The sequence below is a fragment of the Thermobia domestica genome, chromosome 1 (genome assembly GCF_964235325.1).
Source record: "Thermobia domestica chromosome 1, izTheDome1.hap1.1, whole genome shotgun sequence".
NCBI classification, from domain to species: Eukaryota; Metazoa; Arthropoda; class Insecta; order Zygentoma; family Lepismatidae; genus Thermobia; species Thermobia domestica.
In genome coordinates this window covers 297636939-297660937 of record NC_137454.1, presented here as the reverse complement: position 1 = coordinate 297660937, position 23999 = coordinate 297636939, and the positions used below count along the sequence as shown (strand labels likewise).

At 33.8% G+C, this 23999-nt stretch overlaps 1 protein-coding gene across 2 annotated transcripts in view; it reads left to right on the top strand.

The window, feature by feature from the left end:
* LOC145661598 (intermembrane lipid transfer protein VPS13A-like) overlaps positions 1-23999 on the top strand; it is a 305499-nt gene that overhangs the window by 253532 nt on the left and 27968 nt on the right. For both annotated transcript variants that reach the window (XM_081726923.1, XM_081726919.1), the window contains 4 exons: positions 6366-6561; positions 8798-8959; positions 11288-11408; positions 22874-22997. In XM_081726923.1, the coding sequence (XP_081583049.1) occupies positions 6366-6561; positions 8798-8959; positions 11288-11408; positions 22874-22997 (603 nt within the window). The remainder of the gene's footprint in view (positions 1-6365; positions 6562-8797; positions 8960-11287; positions 11409-22873; positions 22998-23999) is intronic.

Genomic DNA, 23999 nt, shown 5'->3' with positions numbered 1-23999 from the left:
AATATACTGTGGTCTATGCTTCAGAGCTTAAAGATATTTATTCAAGATATTATAACCTTGCAAACTTGGTAATAAATTGCTATTCTTGTTTATAGCATTGTTAGCATTTGTTTATTAAAAAATTAAATTAAATTAATTTTTATTAAGAAATTATTTGCTGTGGATCTTCTGCCATATGTTGTGTAAAATGCATTCATATTTTCAAAATTTTTAGGTCATAGAAATCCAAGTCCTTGTAATAACTTTAATTTTTTTAAAAAAAGAAAAAGGATAAAGAGAAAATGATGGCTTAACGTAAGTTAACCACCGGATATAGGTTAATTTTAGATTGGCAAGCCAATCAGTCGCCTGTGAGGGACCTTAATCGGAAAACTTATTTGATTGGAAAAGTTAAATAACTTAAATAATAAATTATGTTTATTATTATTAATAATAATAATAATAATAATAATAATAATAATAATAATAATAATATAATAATAATAAATTACTAAGTAAATTGTATTTTAGCCCAATATCTAAGGTCTACACAATATGTATGGGAGTGTCAACGTTAAGAATGATGCTTTTTGATCCAAAGTAGACTATTTTGTATATTTACTCAAAGAAACGGCGCGATGCATATTACTGGTTAAAAGAATAATTTTTTCTTACCTTAACTTCTAATAAAATACATTTCCACAAACAGTTTCCAAGTCAAGTGCACTTCTTCCTCAGCGCGAATCTTGAAGACTATGCTGCTAAACGAACTACATATAATCTTAATTTTGTCATTTGGAATCCCTAACGTCCTGTGAATTCGAGAATCAATTCTTGAATTCTTCGAGTTTGAATCTTCGCGTTTTTTTTTTTTTTTTTTTTTTTTTTTTTCATCGTTTGAAAATTTGTTCAGGAAAAGAATGAGGAAGTTGTTTATTTATGAATCAATGGAGAAAAATTTTAAGATAACACATCAATGTATGCGTTATAACTCACTAATATATATATAATGTCCTTGTATGGTGCGCCTTGGGGGTATCCTTCTTCTTTAATATTACGGAAACTTCACTGCTTATTCGTGTATTGCTTATCTCTGGAATAATTCTTGGAATTATTCTTATTTCTTTTTTTAATAAAAGTTACTAATATTTTTATTTTTATTTTTATTACTATTATTATTATTATTATTATTATTATTATTATTATTATTATTATTATTATTATTATTATTATTATTATTATTATTTTGGTACAAATTCTGGTACACAGCTATATATAACAAAGAAGCTTACAAGCCGACTGTCAGTTATCCAGTTGCAAATTCATTGTGAGGAATTGTTGATGCTTTCCTGTACTCGTCATTCAGTGTCATTACCTTTTAGTGCTCAGTTGAATTTTATTTCGATACTACATAACTTTTAATAAGGGGTTTACAAGTGAGAAGATCATACCAAATATATTTAACGGCCGTTTTCTTTCAAATAAACTTCTGGAGAACCGGATGAAAGAAGTCGACACCATGTAGTTTGTTTAACAGGTCTTCAAGATTCGCACCGAGGAAGAAGTGAATTTGACTTCGAAACTGTTCGCAAAATGCATTTTATTAGGAGCTTCAGATTTTTTTTTTAAACTTACCCTTTCAGCTACTTTCTGTTATTATTGACAAATTATTTATGTCATTGTTGGTGCCATCCTCTTCCATTAGCTCGTCATGTGCCAACATTGAGCAACCAAATTTGCTACTGGGGTAACAGATGTCGAAAGCTTGTATTTTCGATCTCTTGTAAAAGTTACATTCACATATTAATAAATAGTTTAAATATTACCATTTCTTAAGACCACTCATCAGTCACCCCTTCACGTTTTCAGTTTCCTCATAAATATTGGAACTCTAAAAAGTAATTTTATAATACCCTAGTGTATTTTTTCTTGTAGTTACAAAATAATAATTAGTGAAATAGTAATATTATCGAAATATTTCTTTTGTATTCAAGAAATACGTTTTCAGTTATGACGTACCTGATTCGTCGATAAATTATTGAACAATAAGTATGATTTCTCAAGCAAGATTATTTTTACCAAATACTACTTTGTAGGCACCATAAAAAATTACGAAGAGAAGTTGTGAAATTACTCTTTGAATTTTGCAATATTTCCAAAATTGTAGTAAGAAAATGATCAATACTTCAATACTTGAAACTTTTAAGTTTTACATATCATATTCCTTTAATTTTCGTTGAATTATGCAAATTTTCTGAGCTGTGAAGAAAACATGGACTATAGATATTAAATTTGTCACTCCGTACAGAATTAGGTATTTTGCTGTGTAGTATCGACAAACAAATCATTTTTACATGGTTGTGGTATTTGAGAATACCTTAACACTTTAAGAGTGCAAGAAAACATTAATTTTAAAAATAACACAAATAAAATACAACAAGCTTTGCGTAACCAATAAGTTTTTTTTTTCAGGATGTATACAACTGAAAACAAAAATGCACTAGAAACCCGTTATACCGCGGAGGTTGCGGGACATAATTTAGACCTGCGTTAAAACCTTGTCACGATGTAATTAAAATTAATATTATTGGATTTAAAAGAAATGTTCAAAATGTTATTAATATAATATTACTATTATACTTTAATGAATTGCAATTCAATATTTTGTACCTAATTTTAAGCCAAAAAATATTTGATGAACTCGATAAAAGCTTTTCTTTAATGCATAGCGGTAAATAGTGCAAGAATTAGAAAATTTAGTAACTGCAAAGCAACCAGTTTTCCGAGTTAGAATCACAGTGAATTCTTAATACGCATGTACAATTCTCGGTGGCAAAGATAGAAATCCGAACTAAACTGCACACATAAAAGTACTTAAAGTTTCACTAGACTTTGGTGGACATATTTGTACTGGAGATATTACCGATTTTGTGATGTTTTGAGGCCGATATAACAGGTTTCTAATGTATTCATTAAATTAGGCTGCTCAAGAAGGAAGTAATGTGAATACTGAAAGAAATGTAAATCAGGAAATCACCGTATTATCAAACAATAATGAAAGATAAAGTTATTTTAACAATGTTTATTAGGCTTGACAAAATAACTGTAATTTTATATTTGCGTAAATGTCGCACAGTCAAAACAAAAGCAGGGGCCGCGGTGGCTCAATGGTAGAGGTTTCACCTCTGGTGCTTGGGGTCCTGGGTCCGATTCCAGCCCCCGCCAAGTGAACTTTGTGGTGGACAAACACCGTGTGCGTGGGTTTCCTCGGGGTTCTCCCGTTTCCTCCCACTTTCTTCATTCCACCATTTTCATTCATTACTCATCATCACCGTCTCCTTTAGCCTAAAAACGGCATAACCGTGGGACGTAAAACTCAAATATTTCATTTCATTTCATTTTCTCAAAACAAAAGCAGGATGCGAAATCCCGAAAGGTATGAGGGTAGGGGGAATTTCCCCTAACTTAATTCTGAAATTAAATTTGCACCATTAATAAATTATTTGGGGTGAGGAAATGATTACTATAATTCATATGAAATTAACGCATGAATTATTGGTGTCCTCTCATACACGCATAACACCTAGAGTTAATTTTGATCTAGCAAATTTGTAAATAAAATGGAAGCAAATGGCAAAATAGTCGTTTTATATCAACTGTTTTTATTTATTTACAATTCTGTCTCCAGTCACCATTTCGACTGTGATGATTTCGCACCTTGAACAAAAGTGCTTTCCTACTGCTAGATTATCATTTACTAACCTCGAAATAAGTTGGTCAATATAGTGTGGACAATACAGTTTTTGCAAAGAAAATCAGAAAAATAAACACACTGCTGAACAAGACTGCACTTATTTAATATAAAAATACATTTACACGTGACGTTTAGATCTTCTAGCCAAGATCCTCTTCAGACGTACACTGAGTGATACAAAAAACTACTAAAGTATATATATATACAATTCATCTCCCTATCTGCTCTCTCATTGGCCCGTTCAAACAGCCAATAGGAAGCGTGGAAATCTATCTGAACTGACCAATGGGAAAACATAACATTTTACCAGAACAAATGTGTCATTTATTGTATAAATTGTAAGGATTGTGATATGAAATATATTGGGGAGACGGGGAAATTATTCAAAAAAAGAATTAAACAACATAAAAGTGATGTGAAATATGGCAGGGAGAAACTAACGCAATCTTTAAACACGTAAGAGAAAAAGTACATGATATGAACTGGGAAGAAGTTATTGTGCTGGAAAGGGAAAAAAGGTTGTGGCCGAGAAAGTGGAAAGAGGCCTGGTGGATAGAAAAGGAAGGGGATGTAAAGTTAATGAATTGGACCAAAGGTATCAGCATTAATAAAGAATGGAGAAATATTATTGATAAATACAGAAAAAATGTACGTGAATTAATGTATTCAATGGTTGCTTGTTCTTTGTTGTTTCTTTCTGGTAGAATGTTATCAGTATTTGTTATATACTAGCACAATGCTCGTTCTTCGCACGGGAAGCTTAAGTTTATAGAAAATATTTGAAAGACATCAATTTTCTTTTTTAAAAAACTAACTTTTAATGCAAATTCGATGCGGTTAGTTTCGGAAATCTGGAGGGAAAAATCATTTAGGTGTCATATCTCGAAAAAGTCCGTCTTATGTGGAGTCTAAGATACAAATAGATTATTTGTACTAAATTTCAAAGTTTTACGCCGAATAGTTACGGAGATCTGAAGAACGAAAAAGAAAACAAACTTTCAGCCTTCTTTAGGGGTTGGCATTTCGCTAAATTCCATCTTTATATACAGTTTAAGATGCAAGGACAATACTTATACAAAATCGCAAGGTTCTACCCTAAATAGATTCGGAGATCTTTCGATGAGTGAGTCAGTGCATTTACACGTATATATAAGAATATTACATTATACTATATTATAATATTTTCATATTAATACTTCACACTACTTAAACTAAGTATAAAATTATTGAATAATACCAAGTTAGAGAACTCAAGATTACACTATACTATACTACACTATACAATGTATCTGGAACATCTAGTAAACACAATTTTACTCTCATCAGTTTGATGTATTTTTAACACATATATTCCCAGTACTGAGGCTGACAGCCCAGTCATTTTTTTATATTCCTACTTCGTTTTGTAAACTTATACTCCTATTCATTCAGAAAACGGACTGTGGAAGGTGAACTGCACTGCAACTAAGTGATAATGTCAGCGAAAGCATTTATTTTATTGTCTTTTAGCAGCAGATGCGCACACTATAACAACTGACTAACATTGAATAGATAAACTTCATATATGTTCTTATCCGAGTTATATTAAATACAGAAATGAACAAACTATGTTTCTGTGTTGTAATTTAAATTATTTAAATGTAACAATGATTTAAAAATATTAATATCTCTAAAATATTTTAACTCTACTTGCAATTATGAAATTCATGTTTGGATTATCTACAATACTTCTCTTGTGATTATTAAAATGATACAGTATCGATTTGAAAACTTTTCACAATTCTTCAACGAGCATAAAGAGAGAAATATTACTAATAGTAAATGCAAATAAAATATATTTTTAATCTGAACTTCTTATATTTAACAAGCACAAATTGTCGTTGCCGATAATATTTATTTTCCGTTCTTTAGGTTATTATTAGTAGTAGTAGTAATAAAATTAATAATAATATTTCCAATAATGCAATTTTAAATCTCCATAATAGTAAAATTACTATTATAAACACTGAAGTTACTGGCTTGCTTTTAATGTGAAACTTAGTTTGACTTACTGAAGATAAGATTCTGTTTTCGAAGATATTCAAATTGTAATGGATTTGTTCTAAAATTAGCATTGGATATCATTTTGTAGTTCAACTGTAACTGTTTTAAGTTTTTCACTTTGAAAACGAATCAACTTTTAAAAAAGAATATTTTCATTACACTTACTTTCTTCTCTTGAACGCAAACCACCTATTATTAAACCATATTCACAGAATGGTGATGAATATAATCTTTGTGATTTTAACATTGCATATAAAACTTATTATTATTATTATTATTATTATTATTATTATTATTATTAGTAGTAGTAGTAGTAGTAGTAGTAGTAGTAGTAGTAGTAGTAGTAGTAGTAGTAGTAGTAGTAGTAGTAGTAGTAGTAGTAGTAGTAGTAGTAGTAGTAGTAGTAGTAGTAGTAGTAGTAGTAGTAGTAGTAGTAGTAGTAGTAGTAGTAGTAGTAGTAGTAGTAGTAGTGTGATGGTGGTGGTGGTAGTGTTTGATTGATTAAATGTTTAGTGTGAACTCATTCAGCTGATTCTGTCCAAAGAGTGTTAACGATTAAGCACTTTAGGTTGCCTTTTATATGCTTCAGGGTCCCATTTTTCCAGCAGAAGGGATGTGTAGTTCATTTCTCGCAGCTAATGGATTCAATATGGAAACACTACATGTCACAAGTGATACAACAAATTCATGTATTGGTGTTCGGACTGGATATCCTTGGAAATCCATATGGTCTAGTGAAAGATTTTACCAAAGGACTAGGAGATTATTTCTACGAACCACTCTCCGTAAGTAGTATGTGTATATGTGTGCAGTAACGTCTATTTTTACAGGGGTATTTATCTGTTCTGTTTAATGAAGAATATGGAAATTGGGCTTTGATACACGGAAATTGAGAGCGAATGTTCTATTTGAATATTAAGCAGACAAATAACCACTTAACAATCAACCTATTAGTCTGGATGAAAAATACAATAAATAAAAAAAAAAATGTTTTGGAATCCTGATAAATGATGTACAAAACATGCCAAGTGCGCCATTTATCAGATAACACTGCAAATACATAACTTTTATTTTGGCTTTTCAATTTAAGGTACATCTTTTGCCCTTCATCTTTAACCTTTCTAGATAGGGTATCTCTCAGAAACCAATAATACTTTACTACGTATTTACTTTGCTAAATAATTTCTCCAGTTCCAAGCGCGAGGTTGTCACGAAGCTATTCAATAACTGCACACGTTCACACGTCAACGAAGTAAAAGAAAAATAAATAAATGAACATTTGCAACGACAATAACACCCCGGTATACTACTAACTGCAGTCCAGTTCTAGCTCTAATACCACATGCTGTTATGGTGTGTCTTCTATATTTAGCAATGTCGTCTACCGAAAATAACGCTTCCACTTCAGCTTCAGGTTTGACATATTTATGAAACAAAAAAAGAATCGTCCTTAGTTACTATTACCTCTACTTTCATTCAATAGTACAAGTTGTATTATTATTATTATTATTATTATTATTATTATTATTATTATTATTATTATTATTATTATTATTATTATTATTATTATTATTATTACATTGATGTATAAATTTGTAGCGTTTTTTTTTTCCACTGTGGAAAAACTTTATTTGATATTCATTGAAGATGAAAAATAGAAGACACAAACTAATCTGTAATATATTCATTACTGTTTATGACTGACTGACGACGCTGGGACAGTTTTCAACTTTACGCCTGAAGGAATTAGCTCCAATCACTTCTTAAATAAGTCACCAAGGTAATTTTGAAGAGAATTTTCTTTATACAGACATTTTCTTAAATATTGTTGAATAAAGATCGAAAAAAGTGGATCTGAGGGAGAAAATCGAGGAAATAAGAAAGATGTGAAATAATCACGCAAAAAGTTTCTAGAGAGCAGCCTTTATTGTGTTAGAGCAGGGCTGTCGCCTTACAGCAGCACTTAATGCAGTATTCCTGATCGGATTTATTGAATTACTGCCACAAGGCGTCTGAGTTGTTGACAAAAAATGTTATCAGTGATGGAAATATTACCGGGAGAGCAATTTGTAGTACGCGATATCCTCTTTGTTTCACCAGACACTCAGCATATCTGTAGTGGCTTCACACTAGCTTTGAGCTCCTTCGTGGCTAAGCGGTTAGCGTCCGCGTCTTTGGCGTGGAAGGCCCGGGTTCGATTCCCGGCGGGAGCTCATGTGGTTCGGATTCCACGTTAATCAGTAGGTCCACGTCTCATATAGCCTCGTTGCTGAAAGGGACGCTAAACTAAAATCAACTCAACTCAACTCCACACTAGCTTTCCGATGACGAGGAAACGAAGAAGCACAATAATAGCTATTCAGTGATTTCTGTTGTTTACACTTAAATAGTGCTGTATTCATGCATCCAATTACGAACATTGCGCATCGAATGAAAATGTCACCTACTTAAATTCATGAAATGCAAATTCTCGGGCTGACGGATATGACCGTCGTGGATTTGAAGCGCCTAAACAGTCCTAATCAAAGACGGATAATCCCCCTAAACATAAAGAATTATTGAAGTCAAAGCTGCTGTCTTTGAAACGAAAAAAAAAAAAAAAAAACTTTTTTTGTCATGGTTTCTCCAACGGTATTTTCCAATTACATAACACAAATGTTTCGAATATCTCTTGTCTTTGTTCCTCCCTCAGAAGAATACGTCGGGAGTGTTCTTTTCTTCACCTGACACTTACTGTTCTTTAGTCTACAAATAGCACTCTCTTTCTTGAAATATGTGAAATTCAAGGCGAATTCACATGAAGAATAATGACATTTCAAATTATGAACGTTAAACGATAAAACATATTAAAATAATAATCATGTACTTAAGCTACATAGAGCGTCAAAATATGAAAGTATTAGTTGAGCTGTTTTCAAGTGCCAAAATATTGACAGAATTTAATTGATACAATATATGAAAGAGTCATTCCAAAATAAACTATATTATAAATATATATTGGACTATTCTTATTCCTTCCAGCGGAGCGTTGAAAGTCCAGAAGAATTTTCTGAAGGAATCAGTAGTGCAGCCAAAAATCTTCTTGGCCACGTCATAGGATGTACAACATTACCTACATCAATTATCACAGGATCATTAGGAAATATTGTCAGCAGCCTTAGCTTTGAAGAGGAGTATAGAAAGGTTTGTAACATATACATGAAAATAATTTTATTGTAAATTTTAGTGTTTACTTATATCCAATAGTTAATATAGTTAAAACAAATCCCAAGAGAAGTGTAGTGCAAAATGCCCATTACACAAGATAGGATTACCCATATTGTGGATTGAAATGAAATTAAATAGGGGGGCGCGGTGGCTCAGTGGTAGAGCGTTCACCTTCGGTGCTTGGGGTCCCTGGTTCGATCCCAGCTCGCGCCGTGTGGACTTTGTGGTGGACAAACACCGTGCTCGTGGGTTTTCTCGGGGTTCTCCCGTTTCCTCCCACTTTCTTCACTCCACCATTTCATTCATTTCTCATCATCACCGTCTTCTTTAGCCTAACCGGCATAACCGTGGGACGTAAAACTTAAAAATTTCATTTCATTTTTTCATGAAATTAAATAATTGTCGGACTATCGTAAACCAAAAATTGTTTCTGAATAAAATAATCCAAAGCCCTACGAGTTCTTGTCTAAAATATCAAGTCAGTAACAATTTTATCATGTAAATCATCTTAAAAAAATACACATTATATATAAATTGCAATTGTGTGTATTAGATAAATTACAATCTAAATTTTTAATGATAGATGACGAAATCAAATTGCCAAACTTTCGACAAAAAGCCAGATAAGTAAAATATTACTAAACTACAGAGCTACGCTATTCGAATACAAAATGTTACATACAATATAAAATATACATAAGTGTAATACAAATAAAACAATACTATAATTATATTTAATAATTTACTAAAAAATGCGCCAGATAAAAACCTGAATTATATTATTCCGAAACATAACAGCAATAAATAATTTTCCATATTGAATAAATTATCAGCCATAGTTATTTCGCAAGTATTGTTTTTGAAAGTATTATTCTCTTCGCAGGTAAATAACAAAAAAAAAAAAAAAAAAGTTCATATGGATCTGTGGTCGGAAGTGCATAGTTTTGTAGTTATACGGTGCCAAAAACGTGAAGAAATTAACTTTAAAGGTCCATAGTTCCATACTTCCACAATCAATTTTAGAGAGGCTGTTTGGGAGTACTTGATCACATTCCACCTACCTCTCTAAAAATTGGTGTGCAAGTACTGGAGTATTCTTAAACATGGATATTTGGATAGTTCATATACCGGTTTCTCAGTGATGTCTTGAGGGGGGTGCTGTGGCTCAGTAGTAGAGCGTTCACCTCCGGTGCTTGGGGCCCTGGTTCGATCCCAGCTCGCGTCGTGTGGATTTTGTGGTGGACAAACACCGTGCTCGTGGGTTTTCTCGGGGTTCTCCCGTTTCCTCCCACTTTCTTCATTCCACCATTTTCCTCATTTCTCATTATCACCGTCTCCTTTAGCCTAACCGGCATAACCGTGGCACGTTAAACTTAAAGATTTCATTTCATTTTTCAGTGATGTCTTGATCCGACTACGATAGGTCTCATAGTAGTGAATCTATGAACTTTTAAAGTTCACTTGTTTCACGTTTTCGGCATCCTATAGCTCTGAAACTATCCACGTTTGAGCACAGGTCCATACGAATTTTTTTCTTATTTTGATGTGAGAAATCTGTTCCCAAAATATTGTTACACACGTTTGTAACACTCTGTATATTAACATTAGTTTAATGGAAAGACTGTGTTTGTGATTGAAAATACCGATTGTCAATCGTTAGTTTAAAAAAAAAAAAAAAACCCTCAATTAATTAAAGGAAAATACATTGTACGATATTTTACATTTAAGGTATTATTCAAAACATTCATATTCAAGGGAAAATGACACACACAGAAAGAACGTACCGGTAATATAAATAAATGTTAATAGAACTAAAACTAATTTTTACCCTGTATCACGAACGTTGTTCCTATTTAAGATTCCATTTTTATGATATTTCAGTCATCACTGCAACCATGATCCCATGCGTACGAGATATGACCAATCATGGTCTCAGAGATGACTGAAATGTCATGAAAATGGAGTTTTAAATAGAAATAACGTTCGTGGTACAGGGAAAGAGTGTATTTTAGAAAAATACACCCTAGAACATATACCAGTAGTTAATAGAACTACTTTAGCTGAAACCAGAACACTTGCTTTACATTATTTTTCAATATGAGCTAAAAACATTTATCCAAAGTCAAACATATTGTCATAGACGAATTTAAAGTACATTTGCATTATTTCTTTAGTTGAATATGTAATATGAAAACTACTCTATACAAACATACTTTTGCAATGTGCCAAAAAAGAATAAAAGTACACTTTCAATCTAAATATTTAAGAAGTATTTGCTTCTAATTAGTATTCCTTTTCTCTTAGAGAAGAAGATTCTGTATGCAGTACAACAGTGGATTACCTGAAACAGCAGTGCAAGCTGCGAGAACATTTGGGCTAGGAATAGCACTAGGTCTATCGGGTGTGATTGTTAAGCCTGTAATAGGTATGTTTCTAAAATTTTCCTTTTTCTTCATATAAAAATGTTAAATACTATGTGTGTAGTCGAATGTATTAAAATTGTAACAGTACATCTTATATATATGTACTGGAGTTCCGTTTAAGCGAATTTGAAGAAGATCGATGGTGCTTACATTGAACAAAAATTTAGTTGAACCGAAAAAAAAAGGTTTTTTGATATACGGCACTGCATATTTGATATATTTACAGCGTGAAAAGATGTTGTTGGTAACATATGAAGCCTTCAAAACTGAACGTTCCTAAAGTAACGTACGATGTTGCTAAGCTGTACGACGAAAACAATGAAGTTTGCTGTAGATTGCGGAAAAAATATATTTTCTTTTGCTTAACATTAGACGAACGCTTATTTAATGATTCGGTTAAACGAGACTATAGTAGATAGTATATACACACACACACACACACACACACACACACACACATACACACACATATATATATATATATATATATATATATATATATATATAGAGAGAGAGAGAGAGAGAGAGAGAGAGAGAGAGGCCAAGATAAAAGAAGTCCCGTGTAATACTGAACGTGAAATTTGCAGCTTTCTGAGTGTTGAACATTCTATTTCTTAATGTTAGTGTGGTGCTCGAGCGGGGTCACGTGATGTCGAGCGGCTGTTAGTGATCATAATAATAATTTATTATTATGTAATCTGTTTCTACAATAAACGAGTTATAAGACATAGGGCCTCTTTTATCTTTATATATATCCACTTCTCAAACATGAAACAATAATTTAGGAAAAATAAATAGAAAAGTTTTCGAAATCGACTAATGCGCACTTTGACTCCAATTCCATACGCTTTATGCATTTCTTTCGTTATCTACTAATTTATGATAATATCAATTTAACATAAACGCAATTGAAACAATAGAATGTTTCAACAACATAATGTTCGAATGATGTTTCAACAACAAAAAGTACCAATCAAGAATGTGTTAAAAAAAATGATAGCTGAAAATATTTCTGCACAGTAAGATTGCATCACGACTGTAGGAACATGGTTGGTAGAAAGTGCCATGAGAAATTGGTCACAGCTTTTAGTCTAGCAATAAAGAAAACGAACAAAAAGTTTTTTTTATACTAACTGAATTATTGAAACCTCTGAATAGAAATGGATGATGCAAATGAAAAAAAAAAGTAAAAGTAAGAGTGTTTGAATCAGGTGAAAGTTTTAGTGGTTATATAATGTCTTTTTACATTTATTTTATAATATGATACCATAATAAATTCAAAATATAATCAGATTGAAGAATTTACTTTCAGTAAACAACGAGATAACAAGAATAGTAGTTTATACACAGTACAACTAATTACAACTAACCAACGTAGATTTCAGAAACTTCTAGATCTTCTATATGTATATCACAAACATCATTACCACGAAAACGATTTAAGGTAAAACAATTGGAACTACATCAAATAATAATCAAAAGCTTTCCAATATTATTTGTACTTCCTTCTTCTTCTAAAGCTTTCCTCAGTTAGACAGGATCGGCTTATGAAGATTAAAATACATAAAGATAAATTGTGGATTGTGGACAATGAAGAAAGTGTGTATCAAACTCTCATAACAGCCACATAGAAACAACGTATTTATTCACTGTAAGCGATATAGGCGGCTTGGATTGGATTAAGTGCCTGCTTCATGTGCCCGATGGCCTCGGGATAGATTCCTCACAAAGTAAGCTAAGTGGGGAGGCGTAGGACTGTGAATGCGAGCAGAGAGGGGTTAGAGTCCCGACAGAGCTTCACTGCAAGCTAAGCGAGCAAGGATTACCACGAAGCTCCACTGCAAGCTAGGTGGTTCTGTGATAAAGAATCCTCCAATGCTCCACTGCAAGCTGAGAGAAGCAGAAAAACAGGTTAGAGTCGCGACAAAGCTTCACTGCAAGTTAAGCAAAAAAGATGACCTAGAGCTCCACGGCAAGCTAAAGGCTTGGGTTAGGCAAGGTTCTTCTAGAGCTCCACTGCAAGCTAAGGAAGGAAACTTGACCAGCCAGAAACTGATAACCAATTTCTGTGGTCCTCCTGGTTTTATTGCTGCTCCATTGTAGAGGTGGCGCTGGTGTTCCTGTTATCACATGACTGGTGGTGGTGGTGATGTTCCTGTCGTATGCCTTTGTAGTAGTTCGTAGTAGGAACGCACATGGTTTATAAATATAAGCACGTGTTGGTTGCTTGTAAACAGATCCATATGGGGGATATTATAATATTTATTTAATTGAGTATTCTTCTTGCTCGATCGGTGCCAGATTATAGGACGTGCCGAACCATAGAATGCCGGATTAGAGAGTACTTAAAGAATTTGAACTCCCCTACCCCAGGATACGCATTTCAATGAAAGTGCAGTGATAGTGACCCAGTTGTCCTCTTGCCCAGTGTAGTTTCAGCTATATAAATAGGTTCCTATTTACTTGTATTTCTACACTTCCTTACGAAATATACACTATCTAAAATTTCGTATATTCTATACACAATTACCTTGCTGTTGTTACTTACTTACCTTCGTTTATTACTCACTCAATATTAGAAGCAATAATCGTTAAACATTATTTATCTTGTATTTAGACATAATCAAAATTCTTGAAGTGTTTTCACAGGCTATCATCATAGAGACAAACACAAAACGGGATTTGTCATTTTTTTTACAACACTTTCTGCTCTATCTCTCCTACATAAACTCCTAACCATTATTACTTTCTTAGAAATCTTGTAGTTTCGTATTTAAAGGAGAATTGTGACTGTAATCGGTTATAATATAATCAATGGCGCTAAAATCCTAGAAATAAAGTTTAAATGTATTTAAAAATAAAAATGAAACTGGTTGCTATGCAATTCATATAATGAACCCATTGTCGTTAAATTTTACCCCAATGTTAGCATTAGAATGCCGTTGCTAGGGGCATTTTTTTTTTTTTTACCTCTAGGGAACCCTTTAGGGAAAACTAACGTGATGGAAACCTAATTTAGGCTATGGCCCAAAAATAATCAAAATTGGTACTGTGGTCTAGGAGGAGCTGGCTACCGAACATTGTTTTCATATAGATAAATTACTATTTATATAAATAAGAACATTTTGATTTATAAAGACAAAATGGTTAATAGATAAATTACTATTTATATAAATAAGAACATTTTCATTTATAAAGACAAAATGGTTAATAAAGCAAAGAGTAAACAACACTTGGATTGGCGGGTTGCTGGGATATGTCTATTATTTGGTCAGAATTTTGATTGTGTATTTATAGCAATAAGTATTATTGCATCATAGTACTAAGATATTCGGCGGGTTATCAATTTGTAAACAGTCTGTTAGGAAATAAAATTATCTTGAATTAAAGTAATGTGAAATACTGAATAACTGGTTATAAGTTACGAGCAGTCAAGGGTACAAGAAGTTTAGCGACTTTTTAATTGTTACTTTGTTATTTTCACAAAAACAGAGTTGACAATAGTTGATGCCTCTGAGAAATCTATGGAAGCTCTGCGCACACTCAAAAATCTGTGGGCTACTGACTAAACAATGTTACCAGTATATAAAATTGTTGTTCAGTAATTTCGTAAATTATTATATATTTTTAAAGAAATACTTCAAACGAACACTACATTTATTTTACCACTCTGTGACGTTGCAGTTTCTACTGCAGCAGCATTGGTTGCAATTATACTGGGGTATATTGGCTCATTCCTACTAATAGGTTTTTCAGTGTCCATTTACTATGTGAACCAGACGTGACGAAAGGCGCCGTTTGAGAAACCCAAACCATCTTCAAACGGAATAGTATGGATACCAGTTACAGTTGCCATGTATCGGTAGAAGGTCAGCGATGTTTTGCTCGTGTGACTTGAAGCTTTATTCTACTTGGTGTAGTCCCACACGATGGGTGTCATCGCCACACAATACTGGTATTTCATCTGTGTAAACTATGAATAGAAAATATTCTTGGCAATAAACACCATTGGTTTTGACTCTTCAGACTTCCAAACTATGCTATGCATAAGTGTTCGAAGTCTTATAGAACGACTACTACGTCCGTTCGTCTGCCAACAGGTATCAGAGCAAACACGATAAGATATATTGAGATGCGGATGAATCGATTCAGCGTCCTGTTCAAAGGACAGGTTCCATCTCCTCCGTTTGCTTCCTATTCAAACCGAAAGTGGTTCAAATTAGCCATTTCCAGTACCAAACTTTATCACCATAGAACGAAAACGGTAACAGAAAGAAGCTTGTTTTACAAACGATTCACTATATCAAGACAACAAACACACTATGACTATCAACATCACTCTGCTAAAACTGGAAGTAGTTCAAATTTATTATTACTTCCGGTTTCAACGTTTATCGCCATGGAACGAAAATGGCAATAGATTGCGACAATCGGTATTTTGAAAATGCTTCAGCGTCTCAAGCCGACACATCATGACTATCCACAACATTCTACCGAAATCAGAAGTTGTTCAAATTTACTATTACTTCCCAGCATCCCAAATATATATTCAATGTGCTCTGTTAATCCCCTAATCAAACCAGAAGTAGTTAAAGTTAACCATTTCCAGTTTCAACGTTTATAGAACGAAAACGGTAACAGATAGCGGGATTTTTTTTCAAACGATCCAGTATTTGAAAACATATCATGACTAGGCAAAACCTCCACCAAAACCGAAAGTGGTTCAAATTTACTATTTGAGGCTTTAATACTAATTTCCGCAGAGCAAATACAGTAAATGTTATCAAGATGCTGTTTTCCTGCAGTCGATTTAGTATCCCAAGAATAGGTTTTATCTGCTCCGTTAAACCTCTATTCGAATCGAAAGTGGTTCAAACTTGTCATTTCCGGTTTAAACGTTTATCAACATAGAACGAAAACAGTAACAGATAGCGAGAAGCGGTCTGTTGCAAACGACTCAAAGTCTCAAGACAACGTACCATGACTATTTCGAACACTACCAAAACCGGAAGAGGTTCAAATTTAACATTATTTCCGGTTTCAATATTGATTTCCACATAGCAGAAACGGTAAGAGTTATCGAGATGCAGTTTTCTGCAATCGATTCATTGTTCCAAGAACAGGTTCCACCTTCATTAGCTTTTTATTTAAACCAGTAGTAGTTTAAATTAGTAATTTCCGGTTTCAATACTTATTGTCATAAAACAAAAATGGTAATAGATAGCAGCAAGCGGTTTTCTGCAATCGATTCAGTGTATCAAGAGCCCGCCTATTCTACCAAAACTCAAAGTAGTTGAAGTTTAGTACTACTTTCGATTTTAATACTGATTTTCATAGAGCAAAAACGGAAAATGATATCAAGATGTGGTTGTTTGCAATTGATTCAACTTCCCAAAAATAGATTTCATCTCCTCCGTTAACCCTACATTTAAAACAGAAGTTGTCTAATTAACCATTTCCGAGTTTCAACATTTATCACCATAGAACAAAATGGTATTAGATAGCAATAAGCTATTTTTGCAAACGATTCAGGTGTCAAGAGAACATACCACCACAATCCGCGACATTCTATCCAAACCGGACATGGTTGAAATTTACTACTACTTCCTGTTTCAATACTGATTTCCATATAGTGAAAACAGTAAGAGATATCGAGATGTGGTTTCTTGCAATCGATAGCTTTCTATGAGTAGGTTGTATCTCCTCTTTTAACCAACTATTCAATCTGGAAGTGGTTAAAATTAACGATTTCCGGTTTTAACCTTTATCGCTAAAGAACAGAAACAGTAAGACATAGCGAGCAGCGTCCGAGGATCAGGTTTCATCTTTGATCTTATTAATCTATTGTATCCAGTAGTTATAGATGTACTACTTCAAGTTTGAGTATTGAATTCCTATAGTTTGGAAGTCTACTGTAGTTTCAGACTGTGAAACGAAACTCACTTGTTCAACTCTTCTTTCTTAGCAGAAGCCAGTAAAATATATAGAACTTTTCGAGAAAATTTCTTTGCATTGACACACAAATTTACATAGGTCTCTTTTATGAACACTTCTGTAGATGATTGCTTAATCTTTTCCACAGTCACTTAGATAGATCTATATTTTATCCATTGTCACAACAAATTTCTAGCCGCCACCAGCTTGGGGTGCTTATACAACCTTGTGCTCTTGCTCATTCGATCCGCGATATACCGTGATGTTAAAGTATGCACGCTGGCCTTGCAGGCTCAAATTCTGATAGATTGCTCGGTTCACTGTTGATTGAGCCACATATAATAGTTTGGCCATAACAGGCTGTAGTAATGGATCCTCACAGGCCGCTATTTTCTGGATCTTCTTTTCCGTAGGTTTCACTGCCGCTCTCATTTATTTAATTTCGTTGATGATATGGATTGTAAAGTAGACTGCTGTGCATAACGTTTAATCAACTATCAATGACTGTCCTACCAGAAAGCCATAATTCCGATACTATTCTATTAAGCGGGAAATCTTAAAGTTTGCATAGAAAAGAGCCATGACATACCCTCCCCAAACCTGCAGTTTGCCCACTATAACATCTTCACTCTGCTACACAACAGCTGAGAGACTGATACGCATATATGTAAAGTTTTGTTGCTCTTTAAAAACCAATTTGACAAGTGTCACTGTCTGAAAGTTGTTCCTATGGAAACGGACCTGCCTCTGTAGATTATTATGGTGGGAAAATACTTCATGAAAATAAATATCTTTAGCAGGGACGGATTGGCCCACCCTGCTACCCTGCAAATGCAGGGTGGGCCCCCCAAACAGGTGGGCCCCTCCACCAATTTTAAAAAGATGTGCTCAATTAAACCTACCAGCATCAAAAATATGGTAGGGTAACTCCCGCAAACTTGTGTTTTGCATAAAAAAGACGTAAAGTTAAACTTTCATGAACAGACCTTATTCTTCTTCACTTTTATCGACTTGAAAAGGTTCCGTCTATGAGACAATCAGGCCCTAAAACATTGCGGGGTTTGTCATACAGCAGCTGTTAAAAACGAGCACGTTAACTACTACTTTTTAAAATATAATAAACACAGTAGATTTCAGGCTGTTATTGGATTTGGATACCATTGCCTACTCCGGTCCTTTTACAAGCCGGCGAGTGATGTTTTAAAGAAACAATAGTTTCGTAGATATTGTTATTGTAGAAAGTGGAGGTGGAGCCGGAACGCTTTTGAACTGCATTGTCCTCAGACCACGCTTCGAAGAAAGAAATCGGATCAGGCTTCCTTTTTTTTTTTTTTTTCAGTGCGGTAAAGCGAAAAGAAATTAGTCGCCACTATCAACGATTGTTTTATACAAACCTCAAACAATTACTATGAAGTTGCTGCCCTCGACTTGTGTTTTATTTGTATATTACATCGAAGAGCAAATCCGATAGCAGCAATTCAATTATTGGAACACCAGTTACGTGTCGTTTGTCGTGGAAGACAGATGTGGTTATGTCAGTATGGATGGTAGGAGTGATTGTAAGATTACTGTAAAGAAAAAATATAAAAGTGGTGCTAAAAAGCGAGAACACAAACGAAGATGTGATTTACAAAAAGCTGCATCTGACTCAAAACAACGTAGGCTATTTGAATCTGTGAAGCCCCAAGAAACAAATGAGCGTGATGTGACTCATTCGAGTACTGCAGAACAGTTGCCAGTTTTTTTTTTGTTTTGTTTTTGTTTTTGTTTTTCTGTCTAAGGTGTTTATAAATTATAATGTATACACCACGTCTTTGGATGATTTCAGTCAATTGTAGCTTATCTTTTATGGCTATTATTACTTGAAATTACACAACTTTAACAGGCGAACACGAAATTAACTGAACTGTTTGCTGCCGCGTAGTGCTTTCAAACGGGTCAGATCAGGCTTTCATGGGTCAGTGGTCGAGTCAAGCCTGCTTGAGACACGCGTCGGGTCAGGTCACCTACGCTAGGGTCAGGTCTGCTCTAGCCACGGGTCGGCTCGGGTTAACTTTCTTATGCGCCGTTTTAACTAAATCCTTCTCGGGTCGAGAGGGTCGGGTCGACGTTCGCCGAAACGACGCATAAGAAAGTTGACCCGGGCCGACCCGTGGCTAGAGCAGCCCTGACCCGACCTGTGACCGAAGGAGGTTCGACTCGAGCCCTGACCCGACGAAGCCTGACCTGACCCGTTTGAGAGCACTAGCTGCCGGCACTGGGCTCAGTAAACGTTGGTGTAACTTCTAAAAGTGCTGAACACTTATGCTGTCAGTCAAATCAGTGTGTATATCGTGTAAATGTTAACTCCCCTTTAGTTATTTAAAGTTAATTTAAAATAAAAGTGTAGTAAAATGTAAAAATTATTTGTGATGTGCAAAGTAGGTATTCATATGAAAAGAGAAGTTGGGGCCAGCCGAGGAATGGGCGGACTACACTAGACGATAGACGATATCTAATCTTTCTGCGACATGAAGATATGATATTATGACTTACTTATGTCAAGGAAAATCTTGCGTTTCGAAATCTCTCGCAAATTTACCTCCAATCGCATTCTTTGTGTTGCATTGAGGCCACAAATTTACAGCTTTTTTCAAGTTTCCAACACTGACGCCATGTCTGTTGTCTCACCTGGGGGGCGAGGGTATCTGCTAAGAGCGGGGCGTACTTCCTCAAGATTATACAGCAATATTTAGACGAGTTTGTGTATGTGGGTTACAACATTTTCTTCTCGCCAGAAAGACAGGTATAGAGAGAGATTGCGGCACATTCGCAAGCTACAAAAATGATTTGTACGTTACAATCAGACTTAAAGCAAAAACGGAACGTGTTTTGTTCTATTGAAACTAAAGCTATGAAGTTTGCAAAAGACTTGAAAAGACAATTGAAGGATGCAGGATACGATGTTGCAGTTGAAACTTCTCTCCTTGCAAAGAGAATACCAGTAGCAACTCTTCAGGTAGACGAGCTTTCCCATGATGAGGCAAGAATTTTAGATTCTCCATCAAAAGTGTTTCAGATAAACGTTTTCAATGTTATTTTCGATACTGCAATTTCGCAATTACATTCTCGGTTTATCTGCAATGACGGTCTCATGAAGGACATTGCATGGCTGGATCCTACCCGTTTCCATGAGATAAGTACTTTAGAAGAACTACCTGATTCAGCTCTCAATACTCTGCCACATTATTGCAAAGTGGAAAGAACAAATTCAAGAGGAACTGCTCCAATTTGCTCGTCATTATAGGGACTATAATCCACCAATATGTAAAAAGCAGGATATTTTAAGAAATGAGCATGGCAGCGAGCAATGTGCTCATAGTAGTGAAAAAGAGGAAAATGAAGAAGAGGAAGATAATGAAACTGAGAGTGAGGAGGAAGATGAATGGAAATGCAAACCTGCAAGACAGTGTAAAGTGTGTCTAGTTTGTGCACTACACCTGCTTCACGAATTAAATTTTTATGGTCCATTATATCCATCGTTGTATAAAGCGTATAAGTATGTTCTAACTCTATCATGTACCCAAGTATCATGTGAAAGAATTTTCTCGATTATGAAAGTGATCAAAAATCGGTTGCGTTCCTCGCTTGGACAAGATTTGTTGGAAGACTTTATTCTTTTACACATAGAAAGATCATATACGTTTGATTACGACAAAGTGATTGACGGTCTTGTATCTAGCTCCAAAGAATTAGGTAGATATTTGAAATTGTGTGTGTAACTGGGACATAATGAAGATATTAATATTAGGATACATTTCTGGCATTCATATTAATATTATATTATATTAGGTTACAGTATGCAATTCAGTAGAAAATTTCAACCAATTTGATATAGATCTCATAGAACTGATTTATGAGGAAAGAAACTTACATTATTTCTGTCAGTGCTTTAACTATTTAATGTTTCAAAGTTGACTTGAGATTAGTTTTTACTTATTGCACATGTATATATTTTAGGTTTTCTAAAACATGACACTCATTTGTTTAAATAAATTGTTTAAATTCATTACATAAAAAACAATAGCACTATATAAATAACTGAAAGCATCAATTCCGGTATTGTGTGTGTTTACAATAAAAAATGATAATGCCAATCACACACTGTATGAGTTACTATTAAAATGTTCCCACTTCAGATTTTTTGTAATTAATGTTTTGCTTTTGCATGAATATATGGGATACTATTTATGGGTTCAAAGATGGACTTTTATATGTAATACATATGAAAAATGCCAAGTACGTTTTTTACATTTTTATACAGTGGGCCCTCATTACAGTTTAGCAGGGTGGGCCCTATGGTTGCCAGTCCGCCCCTGATCTTTAGCATAGTACTCGTAGTTCATGAGCAAAAGATCATATTAGAATATAATACAGAATATAACATTGTGCTTGACTACGATCGATAAAGTAAAGGATTCTATGAGAATAGGCTAACAGTCGATGACAGAAATTGTGACTGAATTTCTTGTAGCGTACTGCAGCTCTTCTATTTATTTTAATACAAAAGCTAAAATAATGTAACATTTTTTAAATTACTAAATAATTTCACAGAAAAAAAATCACTAGTATTCTTTGAATATCATAATAGTTTGAAGAAAGTGAAAACATGGGAGAAAAAATCATGAACACTCTTAATAATTTGTATTTAATTCAAATCTTTATATCTGCATTGCGTGGTACTTCACTATGTAGCCATGAGAGAGCACTTGGTTACGATGTGAAAATGAATATAAACATTTTGTTGAACATGGAATGAAATAAGTATTCAAAAACTATTGGTAAATACATACTTTCGATATCTTTTCTTTATATTTATCATGGCTAGTTTTTTTTTTTTTTTTAATAACTGTAAAATAGTTCCAACACGTGGTACAGTTGTAGATTTCGTACACTTCTTTTATACTGTATTTTGTGTGCAAATGAAGTAAGTCTTGTCCTCAAATATTTTTCTAGAAAAAGAAATATAAAAGATCTTATAAAAGCTAATAAATACATAATAAGGAATAATAATAAGTAATACATCTATATTGATGTTTAGTTGTATATATACTAATATTTCGTCTACTGTAGGTAGAGTTTTTTGTCTCTCCAATTATTAAAAGGAACCTCATATAATAATAATAATAATAATAATAATAATAATAATAATAATAATAATAATAATAATAATAATAATAATAATAATAATAATAATAATATCAATAATAATAATAATAATAATAATATTAATAATAATAATAATAATAATAATAATAATAATAATAATAATAATAATAATAATAATAATAATAATAATAATAATAATAATAAACAAAGCTTACGGACTAGCGCATTAGAATTTGTTGAGTCAATGAAGAGATCTATTCCTTAACATTTTCATTTTTATGTAATATTCTTCCCTGCTATCAGACTAGAAAGTAATAAACATTTTTATTATGATAATTGGTTTCCTAGACTGAAATTCTTTTTTGCAAATGTTTATATATTACAGGAACACAGCAGGAAGGAGTTGAAAGTTTCTTTAAAGGTTTAGGAAAGGGGTTAATGGCTCTAATTACAAAACCTAATGGAGGAGTTTTGGACAGCATCTCCATGGCTTATGACGGGATTCGAAGGTAAGCTAGTTGCCTTCTAAACTCAGAGGGGAACTTTTTTAATGCAAATATTTTCCAGTTATACAAAATTTTATGTATTGAGAGTATGAGGATTTTAAGATACTAAAATTCAAACAGCATTGCCATGATGAAATGTATCATGTTCAATAGAGCATGCCTTCTAGAGGTGAAAGGTATAACTGCAAAGCGCCATTTTTTTAAAAAAAAAATAGATGGCTAGAAGTGTAGGTTAGTTTGAAACTATCAGTCGGCAAAAATGAAACTCGAATGACGTGATTTTCGTGCAGTGATCTTTTACCTTCACTATTTAAAGCATGGTTTAACGCAAGAGCAGTGCCATTATAGTTTAGAAAAGTGTTTCGGGGACTCTGTCTCTTCACATGCAACCGTTTTTAATTGGTTTGCGAAATTTAAACGCGGCTGACAAAGCTTGACAGATGAGTCTCGCTCTAGGTGCCCTAGTACCGCAGTTACAGATGAAAATGTCACAGCAGTAAGAAATGTGTGTCATATTACATAAGAATTTCAGTCAACCTTAAGGATTGGATCAACTGCAGCCCAGTCCGTAATAGAATATTATATCGGCCTTTCCAAACATTGCAGTCGCTGAGTCCCATACTCCTGAGCAAAGAGATCCCATGTGGAATGATGCCTCTATACGCTTAAAGGATTTTCGTAAGAGCCAAGTAAAGACGTTTATAATATCGTCACAGGTGACAAACATAGTTTACAACTATGACCCCGAAACAAAGCAGCAGTCGATAGTATGGTATTTTCAAAATGAAGCTTCACCTTTGAAAGTTAAACAAGCACAGAGCGTGAGTAAAGTTATAGTGGCATATTTTTTTTCTGAAATCCAGCATGTAGCAACTATACAGTTAGATGATCGACGTACAGTGGCAGCAGAGTGGAACGTTATTTATTGCCTTTGACTATTTTTGAGGCTTTGAGATCTGCCCATCGAAAGTCTCCACTGTATCAGTTTCTTCATCATCACGATAA